General features: G+C 41.6%; 1 protein-coding gene across 1 annotated transcript in view; it reads left to right on the forward strand.

Annotated features, from left to right (window-relative positions):
- The window catches only part of PKD1L1 (polycystin 1 like 1, transient receptor potential channel interacting), an 808959-nt gene that overhangs the window by 504335 nt on the left and 285125 nt on the right, over positions 1–19499 (forward strand). The window contains exons 51-53 of the mRNA XM_073676922.1: positions 2068–2238; positions 5284–5402; positions 6252–6362. Of these exons, the coding sequence (XP_073533023.1) occupies positions 2068–2238; positions 5284–5402; positions 6252–6362 (401 nt within the window). The remainder of the gene's footprint in view (positions 1–2067; positions 2239–5283; positions 5403–6251; positions 6363–19499) is intronic.

A 19499-nucleotide genomic window follows, 5' to 3' on the forward strand; every position in this document is an offset into this window, starting at 1 on the left:
TTTTGAATGGGGCGAAAGGGGGGTGATTTAAACTTTTATATTTTTTTTATTTTTTTTAGATTTTTAAAAACATTTTTTTTTCACTTACTGCATGCTTCAATAGTCTCCATAGGAGACTAGAAGCAGCAGTTGTCTGATCGTCTCTGCTACATACAGGGGACGAGCAGATCCCCTGCATATAGCAGAAATGGTCCTGTGCTATGAGCGCCGACCACTAGGTGGCGCTCATAGCGACGAGATCATGACAATTACAGGCGTCTGCTGCAGACCCTGGGTTGTCATGCACGCCCATCGGTGACCCGCGATCATGTGACGGGGTCGCCGGTAGGCGGGGCTTATGACGCGCAACCCGGAAGCGCGCGTTAAATGTCGCTGTCGGAGATTGACAGCGGCATTTAACATGTTAACAGCCGCGGGTGGATCGCGATTCCACCCGCGGCTGTTGCGGGCACATGTCAGCTGTAAGAATCAGCTGACATGTGCTCGGTTCAGTGAGGGCTCAGCGCAGCAGCCCTCACTGAACGGGGGGTACGCAAATGTGCGTACTAATACGGCATGGGCTTTAAAGGGTTTAAAATAGCGGTTGTTAAGGAGCCTTATTCCCTCATCGCCATTTTAAAATGGCGATCGGGAATAAGTAAACAGCGCCATCCCCCCAACCTACCTGCGGGCGAAATTCCTGCAGGTGACAGCTGACAACCTGCGGTATCAGCCCCAGCCGGTTTTGGAGCCGATCTAGACTGATTACACGAGTACTGCAATGCATGAGACCAATGATCAATTTAAAAAATATACGTGTCAAGAAGTGGGACTTAATGAAAAAGTAAAAAAAAACTTACATAAAGCACAAAACTCACGAAAACTGACTTGCCCCTAAAACGCAGCCTATGTGATCAAACAAAAATAAACAAAAAAAAGTACACATAATTGGTATTGTCGCATCCAGAATGACCCGATCTATAAAATTGTCATGTTATTTATTCTATATGGCAAACACCGAAAAAAAAAATGTTTCTTTTTCATCACACTGACACACAAAAATTTTTTCTTAAAAGCAGTCAAAAAGTCATATGTAAAAAATGGTATAAATGAAAATGACAAATAGTTCCATGAGAAAACAAGCCCCAGTTTGGCTCATTTCAGCAAATTAATTAATTTATTAACTTTTTAATTTTTACAGCATGACTAACTGGTTTAAGGATATCAAAATTAAAAGTTTGAAAATTTAAATTTTTTTCAACATTTTCAGCAAAATTCTGATATTTTTACAATTAAACACAAAAAATATCGACCTAAATTTACCACTAACATAAAATACAGTATGTCACAAAACTTACAATCTCAGACTCGATGGGATGCCTTGAAGCATTCCAGAGTTATTACCACCGGAAGTGACACTGGTTAGAATTAAAAAGTTTGGCCTGGTTACTAAGGTCACAATTGGCTCAGTAACTAATGGGTTAACATTATTCTACACCAAATATATGGCAATACCAAATATGAATACATTTCTTGTTCTAGTACTTTGGCACGAAAAAAGGAAGCTTTATGAAAAATTCCCAAAATTATATATTTTTAATTTTTGTTGAAGTAGCTCTCTGAGGGCTAAATTAGCTTGCAGGGTTGGGTAACTTTTATTGACACCATTTCAGGTACATATAATTTAGTGATTAACTTTTAGGATTTTTTTTACCAGTAGGGGGAAATGTAAAAAATAGAAATTCACAATTTTTTTTTTACACAATTTTCTGCGCAGTATAAATAATGCTTTATCTTTTTTCTGACAGTCTATATATAATCGTTTAAAACAAGTTATCACCTATCCATTGGATGGGTGATAACTTGTTGATTACAGACATGCTACACTTGTTGCTAAATGTGTATTACATGTGCATATTGAATTGTGTTTTTCCTGATTCCATGGCATGGCAGGTTACAAGAACTAATTTGAGTGATTAGAGCTTATGTAATGGACATAAATAAAAACGTTTTTATGACTTGTCAAAAGTTGTAACTTATTTTTGACAGTGGAGTAAATTAATACTTTTATGTGTTTTTTTTTTACAGATTTTACTCATTGCATTGTTTGTAGCGTGGCATAAAAGAGGCAAGCCTGACTTCTTTTTGGAAGCGTTAAGTGAAGATGTGAAGTACATTGTTGGTGAGCCATTTCTGTCTTCAGAGAACTCAACAGCTCATTCTCGACAAAGCAGTCATGAAACATCAAACTTTGAAAAGGTATCCTGTAAATTGTACCAGGGATGGATGTTTAAAGATGTTTTCCATTTTTTTTGCTGTATATTTTGTACTTAGAATTCTTTGATGGTAACCTCATTGTACAATGTGATCCTGATTTTACACCCCAGTCTTGATGAAAGGTGCACTAGAGTAAGATGACTAGAGTACATTTCTGTTGTAGTTTGCCTATTTTTAAGCATTAATTATGTTGAATTTGTCCATTGTGCTCAGCACCACACCCTATCGCTAAATACCACCCTCATTTCAAAAACATAGTTGAGCTGACTTTATCAACTAATGAAAATTAGAGATTGCTTTTAAATTGTGGTTAAAGAGAAAATTTTTGATAAACTAATGAAAATGGCCTGATCAAAAATGATGGTACCCCTAGAAAAGATTGAACATAATTTGACCATAGGGACATGATAAACTAAAGTGTGTCCTGAAATTGGCAACACAGGTGTCAACAAACTTGTTATCAGTCAGTCTGCCTATTTAAAGGGTGATAAGTAGTCCCCGTGCTGTTTGGTATCATTGGGTGTACCACACTCAACATGGAGCAAAGAAAGCTAAGGAGAGAGCCCTAATGTTGCTGTGAAATCTCAAGACTATCAAGACCTTTTGGAACCAAGTGTGCTGCCAGTGTCAGGAAGCTTGGTCTAAGTCATAGGTCATGTGGCCTTCAACAGGATAATGACCTAAATCACACAGCTTAAATCATCCAACAATGGCAAATAGCAAAGCATTGGACTATTCTTAAATGGCTTCTATGAGCACTGATCTAAATCCTATTGAACATCTTTGGAAGGAGCTAAAACGTGCAGTCGGGAGAAGTCACCATTCAAACCCGAGACAGCGTGAGCAATTTGCTCACGAGGAGTGGGACAAAATATATGTGGACGGGTGCACAAGCTTCATTAAGAGTTACAAAAATTGTTTCCAGTCATTGCCTCAATAGTTTGTGAAATAAACGATTAAGTTAAGGGTACTGTCATTTTTGTCTAGGTCATTGTCATTAGCGTAATTTTTGTCCAGGTGTGACATGCAGAAGTAGTGCTGTTGCTTTAAAAGCATCTAGCAACTATTAGAAGTAACACAAGCACAGGAGACAGGAAGTGTTGTGCTCCAGAAGCATCCAGCAACTAGAGGGGTTAACACAGTCACAAGAGACAGGGAGTGTTTTAGCAGAGCCCCAGGGGGATTGTGGGGAAGTTGTTTACTGTCTGGCTGGAGACAAAGAGAAAGGTGGTGTGTGATCTGTATATCACAGAAGGCAAGGGAACAGATTTCAGTTCAGGAGGGAAGCTAAACATAGGTCAGATAGACTCACTGAGCTAACAGTGTGGAGTATTATCGGGCAGAAAGATAAGGACTGGAAGGAATCATGTTATACGGATCTTCTCCCTCATCAAACCCTCCCCCCTCCATCTCCATGCAGGATAAAGAATTCTGTGTACTGTTGAGTCCTTGTGAAGGAAAATCCTGTGGTTTTATATACATAGAAGTGTGCTGCTAAGAGATCTAATCTGTGCTGAATTATGCTACTGAAGTGACTGACGTTACTGTGCCTGCTTTATTAACCTGTACTGTAATGAAGATTGTGACTGTAATATTCCTGAATTGCACTGGCTGTGCTTCAGATTAAATTCCACTGTTAGACTGTTAAAAAAGTCTCTTGTCAGATGTGTCTGGTTAGCAAATGAATCTATTGTGTGCCTGAGAGAAGCTGCAGCCTATGGTTGCCCTGAGTGATGGTTCTCCCAGGATTCCAACAAATTCACGAAACCCGTCTTGCCCTATCTGAACCTAGCGGCATGCGTGCAACACAGGCCATTTTCATTAGTGTCATTTTTGTCCAGGCCATTGTCTTTTTTTTCAATTGAACTACAAATCAAAAGCAATGTCTGATTTTCATGAGTTTATATTCATTCATTAAATTGAAATTGAAAAATTACTTTTGTCAATTTTAAGTTATTTCAGTGGCCATTGTGGGTTTTTCTTACTTTATCAGACGACCACCACTTTTGTTCACGTGTGTTTTTTTTGTTTGGATCTGAAATCCTTAAATACAAACAGAAGATGGTATGGCAAAGTGCCCACGATGCAGAAATGCTGCAGATTTTTTCCGCATCTCCCTGGCAGGAAAAACGCATGCGGATTTTACATGCGTTTTTCCTGCCAGGTAGAAGCGTTTGTCAAGCGTTTTTGCATGCATTTCTGCATGCGGGTTATCAAGCGCTTTTCCAAGTGATTTTAGCATCACTTGGAAAAGTGCTTGACAACTTGGTCACACTATATAAATCCATGCAATCAGCATGGATTTATATAGTGTGACCAATTTAATAGTTAAAAAAAAATAAAGATTATACTTACCTTCCAATGGCCCCCGGTATTTTCTCCGCTATGTCCGGTCTGTTGTACATCTCGCGGTGGTCTAAAAGGACCTGCGGTCACGTCATTTAATCATGTGACAGGTCACGCGACCGCCTACGTCATCGGTCGCGTGACCTGTCACATGATTAAATGATGTCACCGCAGGTCCTTTTAGACCATTGCGAGACGTACAACAGACCGGACGTAGCGGAGAAAACACCGGGGGCCATCGGAAGGTAAGTATAATGTTTATTTTTTATTTAAAATTCTTTTTTTAACAGGTAATATGGTACCTGTGTCTGGAGGAGAGTCTCCTCTTCTCCAGACCAGGGTAACATCCGCGCATTGAACCGCATGATATCTGCATGGGCACATGTGCCCATGCGGATATTATGCGATTTAATGCAAGTCAATGGCGGAAATTACGCTGTGTGTCAGCAAAATTAATGGACATGCTGCGTATTTTCCTGCAATGATAATCCGCAGCGGAAATTTCCGCAGCATGTGCACCGCACAAGCGGATTATCATTGGGGACCATGGGGCACGTATTACCAAGCGTTTTTTAAGCGTTTTTCCTGCGGAAATTCCGCAGCAAAAACGCTTGAAAAATGCATAGTGGGCACGCAGCCTTATTGTAGCTTTTTGTTTATTTATCTGCTTATTTTCAACAGATTCTTGCTGCTCGAAAAAGAGCTCGTTATTTACGTTTGGCTCGTCCACCAACACCTGCTCAATTAAAAGTAGCCAAAGACAAACACAGAAGAAAAACAATTATTGGAAAAATATTTAGGTAATAAATATATACATAATCCTTTCCAAGAAGGCTTTAATTAAAAATTTTAAATCAATATTTGCTGTTTCATCAATGTACTTCTGAACAGCAATAAACATATCTATTTTTTGGTGGTCAGACAGTTTTCTTAACTACTGAAGGGGGCTATTCGATCATTAAATCAATCTTTGTCATATCCTTTACATGCATGCTTAGTCCTCTCTCCATAGCCAGTTACTATAGCTATTCTTTGTTCACTGCAGAACAGCCAATAGAAATAACTTTCTGCAATGCTTATCTTGGAAAGAACCAGAGCTTCTGCTATAACATGGCAGTATAGCTGAGAGGTCTCAACCTGCAGAAAAGCAAGAAGAGAGTATATTATCAGCTAACAGAAAGACAAGGTGATAGATTCAAGAGTTTTTTTTGTTTCAGAAAACCCCTGTTGCTCAGCTGCAGTTTGTTTTACTCCCCCTCCCCGGGTCCACCACTGAGTTTCTGCGGCTGCACCCTCCTTGTCTGATTTTGTCTGAACGGTGTTGCAACTAATTAAGCTCAACGACTCTTAGCGGCTTGTGTATGTAACTCAGGCCGAGCCGCTGAGCTCAGTTATTGGCTGCAGCGCTGTTAGTGACATCGTTGGGAGTTTGTGTTAAGCACAGTTTTTTAAACAAACTACAGATGGGGACATGGAAGTAACAGCACCATCAAGGTGAACACATAGAAGTAAAAAGTGCTGAAAATGTTATTGCTTTATGCTAGAAAGGCTTTCAATGACTTTACAATTGAGATTATCAGCCTTTCAAGATTTTGGTATTAAAATGATTTATAGAAATTATTAGTAATAAATATTTTGTATTTTTTCAGAGAACTTGCAGTACATGTGTTTATGGCCTCCATTTTAATTGTCATTATAATTGGGAAATACTCCGACAATGAATATTATGTAAACCAAGCAGTGAGAAATGAATTTACAAGGTATGTAAGAGAAATGGATAGCTATTTTCAGTCACATCAATGTTTATATCAATCTTATATTTTTTATTTCCTAATAAGACGTATTAACTAGTGGTATGAAGATATCGTTAAAGTGATAAAGCATTGTTGTAAAAAAAATAGCTTCAGGAAAAATTTAAACTAATATTATCAACAAGATGGAATGAATTGGAAAAAAATCAAGTTGAAAGAAATGGGTGTAAGCAAAACTATAAAGAATTCCCAATTAATTTAAATGGTATTGTGACTTCAGCTAACCAGTTTTATACTTTGTCAAAGGCTATGCTCACACAACCATATTTTCATAGTCTTGTCCATGGAAAAATTTGACATCACACGGACATCACTAGAACCAATTTTATTCAATTGGGCTGAAAAGATTACTGTTTTTTTAAGAACCGAATGACCACGTAAAAAAATTGCATCATGTACTATTGCTTTCCGTATTTCACATGAAACTCGCCTTTTCAAGTGTATTTGTGCACACAAAAAAAGTCAGATCCAATACCGATCAACTGTATAGCATCTGATTTTAATGTACACATTACCATTGTTAATATAGGAAAATATATTTGGTCTTTTAAAGGGAATCTGTCAGCAGAATTTAACTCCCAAAACTATTTATATGTGCATGTAGTTCTTTCAAAGACAAGTCCAGCAATACCTTTACATGGCCAATTCATTACTCTGTTACTGTTAAATCGGCATTTGAATTGATATGCAAATGAAGCTATACATCTGAAGCCTCTGTCACTACAGAATTGTATTAGCAGATTGTTAGAATTCTCCTGTTGTTTTTTTTCTAGTTTGCTGGTCACATGACCTTTTTTGCCTATTTATTCCGGCTCCGCCCTCCTGGCCTTGCTGGACTTCATTGTAATTACTACTCTTGAGCTAGCTTGGTGCTCTGTTACCTTTCTCTGTTAGTTTTGCTAGGTCTTCAGACCTCTATGTTCTATGTTGTGTGTTTGTCTTTTACTGCTACAATCTCTGCTAGGAGGTGTCCAACTTTATCCCAGTCCCTAGTTCTTGTAGGGATCCCTCCCTTGCATCTATAGGTCTTCGTACAGACTAGCTGAGGACTTTAGCGGGTCTGATCGCAGGATCAGGTTCCCCGTTACATCGTAGGGATCCAGTTTAGTTCTATTGTAGGGACAGATCTCCTGTCTTTCCTTAGTGCTTGTAGCAGATCATAACAGTAAGTCCAGCCTAAAAAAAATTTCTCTAAGGAAAGACCTCCAGTTTCCATCATGGTCTCGGTTCAAGATTTAGCTCAACGCTTGCAGGGACTCTCTCTGAAGGTGGCCGAGCTCCAACAACACGTGAGTAGCTGTTCTGGAGCACATTTTGTGGAGCCAAAGGTACATCGGCCTGATCTATTTTTTGGTGAACAACAAGATTTTTTTTCTTTTAAAAATGCTTGTTTTTTGTATTTTCATTTAAGACCCAGATCCTCTGGTGATGAATCACAGCGCTTAGGGTTTATAATGTCACTTTTGCGCAAAGATCCTCAGGGATGGGCCTTTTCTCTCCAACCTAGTGATCCGTGCTTTAGATCAGTGGATAGTTTTTTTTCTGCTTTGGGTTTGTTGTACGATGATCCTGATCGTGTCTCATCTGCTGAGTCTGAATTGAGACATCTGAGGCAGGGATCAGGTAATGTGGAAAAATATTGTTCTCACTTCCGTCGGTGGTCTGCCCAGGTGGGGTGGAACGATTCTGCTTTGAAAAGTTTGTTTCTTGCAGGGCTAGGTGAAAGGGTTAAGGATTTGCTGATTGCTTATCCCACACCTGGAAACTTGCAGGAGGCAATGCAATTAGTTATACGGGTGGACAGGAGACTGCGTGCAAGGGTTAATGAGAGTAAATCCTCTGCCATGTCAGCTCCGAGTCTTGAGAGGGTCTGTGCTGACAAAGGAGAGCCGATGGAGATTGGGGCGATGGCACCCCGCTCTCAGGAAAAAGACCGCAGGCTTTCTGGAGGTTCCTAGTGCACCTTGGACACATCTGGCTATGGACTTTATTACTGACCTTCCCCCTCTGAAGGTTTCATGGTCATCTGGGTGGTCGTGGACCGTTTTAGCAAGATGTGTCACTTGGTTCCCTTCATCAAACTGCCTTGCGCTAAGACACTCGCTAAGGCCTTTGTCAAGGAAATTGTCAGACTACATGGCGTTCCTACTGGCATTGTTTCTGATAGGGGACCTCAGTTCGTGGCTCATTTTTGGCGTGCCTTTTGTGACAGGTTGGGAGTTCATTTGTCGTTTTCATCCGGATATCATCCTGAGTCTAATGGCCAGACAGAAAGAAAGAACCAGAATGTTGAGCAGTTCTTGCGTTGCTTTGTGGCAGACAATCAATAGGGGTGGTCTGAGTTTCTGCCACTTGCTGAATTTGCTCTTAACAACCATACATCCTCTTCTGCTGGGTGTTCGCCTTTTTTTTGTTGTTCTGCGAGACATCCGTCTTTTGGGTCATTCTCCAAATTGGTATCGGCTGTGCCTGAGGAGGAGAGTTTTTCCGGTGATTTGGAGAGAGTTTGGACGGATGTGCGTGATAATCTTCAGGAGGCTAACAAAAAATCTAAGAGGTACTTTGATAGGAAACTGCAAGAGGTTTTGTTTGCTATTGGTGACATGGTTTGGTTGTCCTCTAAGAATCTGCGATTGAGGATTCCTTCTAAAAAATTGGGTCCCAAGTTTGTAGGGCCCTTTAAGGTGCTTCAGATAGTTAACCAATCTGCTGTTAGGTTGGAGGTTCCTACCTCCTGGAAGATTAATCCGGTGTTTCATGTTTCTCTGTTGAAAAGAGCTGATGTGTTGATTGGTGACGCCTCTGCCACTGTTCCTCCGGTGGTGGAGGACGGGGAATATGAAATTTCCGGCATCCTAAATTCTAGACGGTATAGAGGGAGTTTGCAGTATCTCGTCGCTTGGAAGGGTTTCGGACCCGAGGATAACTCATGGGTGAGGGCGGATGATGTTTCTGCTTCCAGACTTGTCAGAGCGTTTCACAGGAGGTTTCCTGATAAGCCTGGGCCTAGGGGATCCGGAGGATCCTCTTAGAAGAGGGGGTACTGTTAGAACTCTCCTGTTGGTTTTTTTCTAGTTTGCTGGTCACATGACCTTTTTTGCCTATTTAATCCGGCTCCGCCCTCCTGGCCTTGCTGGACTTCATTGTAATTACTACTCTTGAGCTAGCTTGGTGCTCTGTTACCTTTCTCTGTTAGTTTTGCTAGGTCTTCAGACCTCTATGTTCTATGTTGTGTGTTTGTCTTTTACTGCTACAATTTCTGCTAGGAGGTGTCCAACTTTATCCCAGTCCCTAGTTCTTGTAGGGATCCCTCCCTTGCATCTATAGGTCTTCGTACAGACTAGCTGAGGACTTTAGCGGGTCTGATCGCAGGATCAGGTTCCCCGTTACATCGTAGGGATCCAGTTTAGTTCTATTGTAGGGACAGATCTCCTGTCTTTCCTTAGTGCTTGTAGCAGATCATAACACAGATAGTGGTAGATAATGTTAAAATATAACTTTTAATCTCAATTCTTCTTAATCCCACGCTTTTCCTCTTGGATAAAAATCTTCAGGGGAGACTCGGGGCTGGTGTGACAGTCATAGCTCCATGCCCGCTACCCAATGTCGTCTGTCCTACTCCTGAGGCCCTCTGCGCAACACTAAATAGTGGCTCAAAGCCTTAAATGAAATCTAACCACGCTTTCAATTTGCGGTCTTGTCACTTCCGGGAACGCCTCCATGACATCCGATGGTTGGAGCGCAAATCCCAGCAGTGACCCGCAAATGTCACATCCGGGCCATGCTCGCTCTCGATGTGTGAAAGCCTGCCTCTTGGTGAGGTATTCACAGGAACGGGTATACTGAGCGGTTAACTATAATCTGCTCCACCTCATACCACATCCACGAGACCGAGAATTCCAATGCATGTCCCTAAGCCTACCAAACTTCATTCAAAGGTGCCCTGACACACCATTATAGAGTGGGCAAGTGGAATATGGGTATGTATGGCAAATGGTATTTATTGAACTCACGCATTGAACTCCGATAATGGCAGAAAATAGTCACAGCATCTCAAAAAAAAAAATTAAGGGAAGAACCAAAGAATTATGTTCCCCATCTCAAAAAGAAGAAAGATAACACTCTACACTGTGTGCAGAATTATTAGGCAAGTTGTATTTTAGAGGATTATTTTTATTATTGATCAACAACTATGTTCTCAATCAACCGAAAAGACTTATAAATATCCAAGCTTAATATTTTTGGAAGTTGGAGTGTTTTTTTTTTAGATTTGGCTATCTTAGGAGGATATTTGTTTGTGCAGGTAACTATTGCTGTGCAGAATTATTAGGCAACTTAATAAAAACCAAATATAATCCCATCTCACTTGTAAACCAATATCAGTGCACAAAATTTAGAAATAAACATTTCTGACATGCAAAAACAAAAACTCAAAAAATTAGTGATCAATATAGCCACCTTTCTTTATGATGACACTCAACAGCCTTCCTTCCATAGATTCTGTCAGTTGCTTGATCTGTTTTCAACATTGCGTGCAGCAGTCAACACAGCCTCCCAGACACTGTTCCGAGAGGTGTACTGTTTTCCCTCCCTGTAGATCTCACATTTTATGATGGACCACAGGTCTATGGGGTTCAGATCAGGTGAACAAGGGGGCCATGTCATTATTTTTTCTTCTTTTAGACCTTTACTGGCCAGCCACGCTGTGGAGTTGTTGGATGCATGTGATGGAACATTGTCCTGCATGAAAAGCATGTATTTCTTGAACGATACCGACTTCTTTCTGTACCACTGCTTGAAGAAGTTGTCTTCCAGAAACTGGCAGTAGGTCTGGGAGTTGAGCTTCACTCCATCCTCAACCCGAAAAGGTCCCACAAGTTCATCTTTGATGATACCAGCCCATACCAGTACCCCACCTCCACCTTGCTGGCATCTGAGTCAGAGTGGAGCTCTCTGCCCTTTATTGATCCAGCCTCTGGCCCATCCATCTGGCCCATCAAGAGTCACGCTCATTTCATCAGTCCATAAAACCTTTGAAAAATCAGCCTTAAGATATTTCTTGACCCATTCTTGACATTTTATCTTATGCTTGGAGTTATCTCTCTGAAGTCGGCCAAAGCTAAGCTTCTTTCTCCCGTGTTTGTCTCCCTTGTTGTCTTTAGTCGTTTGTGGGGATCGACTGGTGCTTATCCCCTCTTCCCTATACAGGGCCAAGTGCTAGGGAAATGCAGGATTTAGGTTTACGTGTGGTGATTGGTGAGGAACCAATATGAAGACGTTAGTGCTGACAGGGTGATATCAGATCAGCCTAGGAGGTCTCTACTCCCCCCTTTCCCTAGAGCCTGGGCTCCCTTTCCCCACTTCCCTTTGTGTTGCAGTTAGCCTTTCACACACCTTGCGTGACAAGTAGAAATAGTATAATGGTGCTCTGACACCCTTTCCACTACAGGCAATCCACCAGATGGAGACCCAACTTTGAGTCTCCACATTTCAAAAAATTGCTTCTAACATCCGCTGCAGTAGCAACAGCTGGCACAGAAACCACGACAAAGGTGTCACAAACTGCAATAACGCAAGATCAATGTAGCACACTAAAAACTACGCCATTGCCTAGTCTGCCCAGTCTGCGACTGGGTGCACAAGTCATTGGAGATCCATGACTTGTTCATCTTGATGAAAGTTATGCGGTCTACTCCGCATTCTGCTGGCGCATGGGCTGGTCTAAAAATTGTGTGAAACAACTCACAGAAATTGCTTCAGCCATTTACACTGCTACTGCTGCAAATGTTTTTGTGTTGACGACTCGACGTTCCCGGGGTTGGAAGTCTATAACTGCGATACACACTGTGTGCCTCACTGCTGTCTTGGGGAAAACCACTCTTAAGATTGTCTTCAAGCATGTTTTCATACTCCAGCATGGGCGTGTCCCTTTCCGGAGGGGAAGCATCTGACAAAATTTACTCTTGTACCATGGATAAAACAGAGTGGCATTCCAAGACTTGGTGTCTAGTGGTTTAGTTCTCCATCCCCTGGTGTGTAGTGGTTTAGTTCTTCAACCTTAGGTGTTTAGTAGTTTAGTTCTCCAACCCCTGTTGTCTAGTACTTTAGTTCTCCATATTCTGATGGGTAGTGGTTTAGTTCTCCATCTCCAACGCCCTGCAAGCCTTGGAGATTCCAAGATTTGTGGAAAAGTCCATACCCCACCTACCCCCACAGCCACCAGAGTCACCCAGTGCCCAGGCAGCGAGATGTAATGCCCCTGGCCATCCTTGCTTGTCCAGGTGTCATTGGTGAAATGCACCCTGTCAGACATAGATTTTTTCAAGGAATGGGTGATGTTGTCTGCAGCATGCTGGTGTAGCACAGGCACATCTTTCTTAGAGAAGTAATGGTGACTGGGCAACTGGAACTGGAGTATTGCGACGACCATCAGCTTTTGGAAACTGTCTGTATCCACCAGGCAGAAAGGCAGCATTTCTATGGCCAACAGATTGGTGATTGTGAAGTTTAAGCTCTTTGCTTTGGCATGTGTAGGAGGAAACAATCTTATATGTGACCACAACTGTGGGACCGAGGGCTGGCTGCTCTACTGAGAGAGAGTGGAGTAGGGTGAATATGACAAACTGCTGGACTGTGAGAGAGGTTCAGGCGGAGATGTTATGGTGGACTGAGAAAGATGTGGTGTGCTTGGTGTCTGAGATCGGTCAAAAACAGCAGGCATGTCCACTTCCGTAGCAGCTGACGGGCTCTCACTCACCCCGACTCTAGCGGGTAAACAAGTGGAGGTTCCCCGGCTGGAGACCTGCATGAGAACACTTGCCACAATGATGGAGGAGGAAGAAGCAGCAGTTGTGGTTGAAGGGGCGGCCGGAGTTTGGCGAGGCCTGCCAGTCTGCATTTTATCGCAGTGAGATTCCCAGTCTAATACATGTTGATCGCGCATGTGCCAGTTCATGCATGTAGTAGTCAAATTATTGCAATTATTGCCTCTACTCTGTCATTTTTAACAAAGTTGTCAGATAACATGAATTGTGTCATCCTTTGCGGTCTCCAAAAAGACCCAGGCTAGGTAACCCTTGCCGCCCCTGCGAAATGCAGACCCACGACCGCTGCTGGCCACAGCCACAGTTGTGTCTGTGCGGGAAGCCGCAAGGTAACCTACTCGTCTTCCTCCTCCACCTCCTCTGCTGAGCTACTCAGCTGCGTGCCTCTGGGTTCACACCAAGTGGGATCTACAACCTCATCATCATCCTATCTGTTCTCCCACTCCTCTCCCTGAGAGTCACCCTCCTCTTTTTCTTGCCCTGACAGCACAGTACAGTTCGCGTGCATCTCATGTATCTGAGTCTCATCAGTATCACCAAATTCATCATCTTTCCACTATCTCATTCAACCCCCCCAACTAACCTGTCCATCAAAGTCAATGGTGGCCCGCTCTCCCCAGTCCCACAAGCTTGACTCTGATCTCTCCTTCAAACCTGAGATCAAAGCCGGATATCTCCCGGATTCGCACATCCATGAATCTGCAAGAACGCAAGTTCTCCCGTCTTGACTACTGCAACCTCCTGCTCTGTGGCCTCCGTTCCAACATTCTTGCACCCTTCCAATCTATCCTAAACTCTTCTGGCTGACATCCACATGTCACCCAGCTATTCCCCAGCTTCTCCCCTCTGTCAATCCCTGCACTGGCTCCTTGTTGCCCCGAGACTTCAGTTAAAAACCCTAACTGTGGCATACAAAGCCTTCCAAAACCTGTCTCCTCCATACATCTGTGACCTAGTCTCCCAGTACTTACCTGTGCGCAACCTCTGATCCTTACAAGATCTCCTTCTCTACTTCCCTCTTATCTCCTCTTCTCACAATCGCATACAAGATTTGTACGGTGCATCTCCCCTACTCTGGAACTCTCTACCCCAACACCTCAGACACTCGCCTACCATGGAAACCTTCAAAAGGAACCTGAAGACCCACCTCTTCTGGCAAGCGTATAACCTGCTTTAACCCTTGCTCCACCATACCGCTGCACGACCAGCTGTACCCTCACCTACTGTATCCTCACCCATCCTTTGTAGATTGTTTGTGAGCCCTCGTGGGCAGGGTCCACTCTCCTCCTGTGCCAGTCGGTGACACCTTTTCACATGTAAAGCGCCATGGAATAAATGGCACTATAATAATAATGAATAATAATAATTTTACAATATAACTACTTTAGTGGACCTGCATTGTATCTGTATACAAGAGGGTTTACCAATATTAGAACAATGCTATAATCAGCTACAGATAATCAACCTCTTTTTGTATGCAAATATTTACCTAGTTAGATTATGGCTGCAGCCCATAAGCTATACTAGCCCCTTGATGAAGCCTGTATAGGCGAAACTGGTTGGGGGAGCTATATATGTGTGCTTTTTAGTTTCTTAAGTGGGCTGCATGGGCTGCAGCCATGATCTAGCTAGAGAAATATTTGCATACAAGAAGAAGTTGATTATCTGTAGCTGAATATACAGGTGTTCCAATATTGGGAAACCCTCTTTTACACTGATACAATACAAGTCCACTATAGTAGTTTTAAAGGGAATCTGTCACCCCCTGTCACCCCCTAGCAGTCTGATTGCAGAGAAATATCTTTCTATAAAATCCTTTTTCCTCGACCAGGGGACGCCAAGAAATGCCTACCTATATGCTTCATTTAAATATTCCCCGCCTCCCCTGCCCCCCCTGCACGTCACTTGCAATCTAGGGCTGCAAATTCCGCACATGCGAAATGTGCCTATAGCTTAAGGCGCTTTTTTTTTCTCCTTGCCTTATTTCACTGATCTGCTCTAGCGCGCAGGCGCCGGGAGTCACTGTGACTTCCGCTCCAGTGACCTCCGGCGTGCGCAACAATGAAGTTTGGTCCCCACTTCCTCCCGGATAGTAAAATCTGCTTTTAAGTCCACGTTAAAAATGGGCCTTAAAGGGGAAGAGGTCATACATGCACATGGCTCTCTACAATAGATTATGTTGTAAAGAGCCATTCAGCACTCCCATAAACTACACTGGAGCAAGCCTCAGACACAGCCACCTGTCTAATTCAATCTAATTCACAAACTACCCGTGTAAACCAGTTAATAGACCCCTTTCTCCAGATGTATGAGGAATCCAGAAATGTATACAGAATGCACCATTAGTACTTGCCAGTTTCTGCTCCTCAGCTGCTTGCCACTTCTGTGTGTGGCTGTTCACATATAGTTAATCTGTTAGATAAGCATTTTTCTGTCCATATTGTTGAATGCTGCACAGAATGGTATTGCAGGCGACATGTGGCCCCAAGGCTGCAGTTTGTGCACCTCTGACCTACAGTATATATGATGTTATGGACCAGATGTTTTTCTGCCATTGCTTCAACCTGGCACACCTCAGCAAACACAGATGTGTCATCTGTAGAACCAGGTTCAGTCATACCTAGATTGTGTTCTTTCTGAGGCTGATACCCTGTTGTATGGTGTGGCTTGTGAATTTGTCACACCAGAGCAGACCAAGTTATCTTCCACAAGCGTGGACAACCTAATATTGTCAAAATGAATTATGCATGGACCAGGGCAGACTTTCATGCACCGATGGCTGAGGCCAATTATTAAATTGGCCATATCATCTGTCTGCTGCCTAACAGTTGGTTGACAGTCATCTAAACCATTATGTTGCCGCCATTGCTGATGAACCATATTCTGCCTGGCTTCTTCTCCTTGTTCATTATGTCATCTATATTGTAGTAGTGCTGCTGCTGGGGCAGCCATTCCTGGCCCTAAACTCTCAAGCATCTCCTTGCCTACTGTGTATAAACTCTACCGTGCTGCTCCTGCCTCAGCTGCTGCACAGTAATGCCAACAATACACCTCATTTTATAGTGCTGTACAGTACTACTGATGCTGGAAAATATACTCTTTATGTGTTTGTACTTTCAATAAACAGCTCTGAAAATAGGCTTAAATTTTTAAAAGGCTTGATGACAACAAGCCATAATTTTTTCACTTTCAAAACAGTGCAATTTGTTTGTCTCCAGAATAAAGAGGATAATTTTTGGTCAGCTTGATAAAAAGCCTTTGTAATTTTTTAATCATTTGGTGATTAGAAAACTGGTTGCAAAGCCCCCAAAATGGATGATTTTTTTTCACTTCTAGTTGGGAGACCATTACTTCACATTCAAAACAATACAGTACACCTGTTTTATCTCCATAATTAAAGGGATCATTTTTGGATGAAAAAACTATCACTTCTTCATTTAGCAAAGTGAAAAGCTCTTTATAATCCTGAAACAGCGATAATTCTTATACCTAACTGTGTGAAAATGCCACAGCTTCTTCTGTTATCACCAGCTGTCTATAAAAAATAGCAATGCATTAATCTGCACTCTCAACAAAATGGATAATTTCTAGATCGTTTACACAGTATATAGGTGACCTAAAAAAGTCTTATATAGCAGTGCTTTATTAAATACGCTGTTGGTTACCTTTGCTTACCATTCATTTTCCCCTAGCCAAATAAATTGAAGTAATTTGGACATTAAAAAGGCAGTTTTTGCATCACAAAGCTAAACACGTGTTCCATTGATTTAATGGGAAAATCACAATTCACAGAACACACATATTTTCAAGGCAATTAGAGGCTTATGAATTATGAGATTTGCACAATTTTTTTTGCCACATATCTAATTATCCTGAGAAATTCAGCGAAGCCGGTGCATTCTTATTTCAGAAGATCCAGTCATCTCTAGTGACAAGTCCTGCAAAGGGATCCAGTCTTGTGCATGGTCCCAATGAGGGAATTCACTACAGTTATTGGCCAAAAACCAACCATATACACTAAAAATGATGGTGACTATTTTAAAAATTGTAGTCTTGGGGCATCTTGAATTTTTGTGTGAAATTAATTTTCACCTTTTGGGTCTATTCCTATACAGGGGCACAATTATGCTCACGGTTGTAATTGGGGAATTTACTTTGGTCATAACCAAGAAGATACCCCTTGTTATAAAAATTGAGAGTGTTTGTAAAAAATATTGTAGTTATGAAAGTCCATATTTTTTTGTCAGAAAAACTTGTTCACCTTTTGTGCCCGGGGCTGCACAGGAACACAATTTTGCACTGGTAAAATTCAGACCAATCGAAAGCCAAAAAATCCTCATATGCATTAAAATTAGGATAATGGTAAATAAGTAATCATGGAAGCAACGCAATAGATTATATTTAAGCAGTGTCAAACCAATTTTTTATGCAGCGCAGCAATAAAATCTCTAAGAACGTTAAATTTGTTTGGCCTCCACACCCCAAAGAAAGCCCCAAGGAGTTACGATAATGTACAGTGCCTTGAAAAATTATTCATACCCCATTAGCTTTTCCAGATTTTTTCATGTTACACCCACGAACTTAAATCTTTTTTATTTGAATTTTATGTGATATAGCAACACAAAGTAGCAAGTGTGTGTGAAGTGCAAAGGAAATGATGCATTGTTTTCTAATTATTTTAAAAATATAAATCTGAAATGTGTGAGGTGCATTTGTATTCATCACCCTGTAGTCTGATAGCCCTAAATAAAATCCTGAGTGACCAATTGCCTTCCAGCAGGACAATGACCATACTGCCTGAGCTACAATGGAATAGTTTAGCTCAAAGCATATTCATGTGTATAAATGGCCCCGTCACAGTCTAGACCTATATCCCATTCAGAATTTGTGGCAAGACTTGAAAATTGTTGTTCACAGACACTCTCCATACAGAACTAGATTGCAAAGAAGAATGTGCAAAAATGTCAACCTCTAGGTGTGCAAAGCTGGTAGAAACATATCTCAAAAGACTTGCAATAGTAATTGCAGCAAAAGGTGGTCCTACAAATTATTGATTCAGGGTGGCTGAATACAAATGCATGCCTCAATTTTCAGATTTATATTTTTAAAATAATTAGAAAACCATATATCATTTTCTTTACACTTCACAAATACTTGATACTTTGTGTTGGTATACCACATAAAATCCTTATTAAGAATGTTTAAGTTTGTGGGTGTGACATGAAAAAATGTGGAAAAGTTCACAGGGTATGAATATAGCCATTCATGGGTGGGCGGGGGGTTCCTAGTTTTATAAATGCACACCGATAAGGCATGTTTAGGGCACAAGTCACTCAGATACTATAATATTAATATGTCTATTGAATTTATTTTTAAGCTTCCAAGCTTCTCCCTTTTTCCTCCAAATGTAACGATGGTCATTATGCCCAAAAAGTTCAATTTTAGTTTTATCAGACCACAGGACATGTCTCCAAAAATTAAGGTCTTTGTTCCTGTGTGCATTTGCAAACATTAATCTGCCTTTTTCTAGGTTTCTTTTGGAGTAATGGCTTCTTCTTGGCAGAGTGGCCTTTCAGCCCATGTTTATACAGTATTCGTTTCACTGTGGATATTGACACAATCTTACCAGCTTCCGCCATCATCTTCGCAAGGTTTTTTGCTTTTGTCCTTGGGTTGATATGCACATGTCGGACTAAAGCACGTTCCTCTCTGGGACACAGAACCCGTCTCCTTCCTGAGCGGTGTGATGGCTGGACATTCCCATCTTGTTTGTATTTGCGTATAATTGTTTCTACAGATGAACGAGGCACCTTCAGGTATCTTGAAATTGTATCGAAGGTTGAGCAAGACGTGTGCGAGTCCACAATTCTCTTCCTGATATCTTGGCTGATTTCTTTAGACTTTCCCATGATGCTACACATAAAAGCAGTGTGTTTCAGATGTGCATTAAAATACATCCACAGGTATGTCTCTAAGGCCACAGCCCCACTATCAGTATTTGTTCAGTATTCAGCCAGTATTTTTTCTCAGGGGTGGGAGCCAAAATCAGGAGTGGGTGATAAATGCAGAATTGGTGCACTTGTTTTTTTTATGCCTTTTGTCTGATTGGTCCTCACCTGGTTTTGACTCCCACTCCTGAGAAAAAATACTGGCCGAATACTGACCAAATACTGATAGTGGGGCCGTGGCCTAACTCTGATGTTGCAAAAAAAAACTATCTGAAGCTTCCAAACACATGACATCATCATATGGGCAGTCCAGA

This window comes from Phyllobates terribilis, unplaced genomic scaffold (assembly GCF_046119375.1).
Source record: "Phyllobates terribilis strain yellow unplaced genomic scaffold, ASM4611937v1 Scaffold_4__5_contigs__length_816908805, whole genome shotgun sequence".
Taxonomy (NCBI): Eukaryota; Metazoa; Chordata; class Amphibia; order Anura; family Dendrobatidae; genus Phyllobates; species Phyllobates terribilis.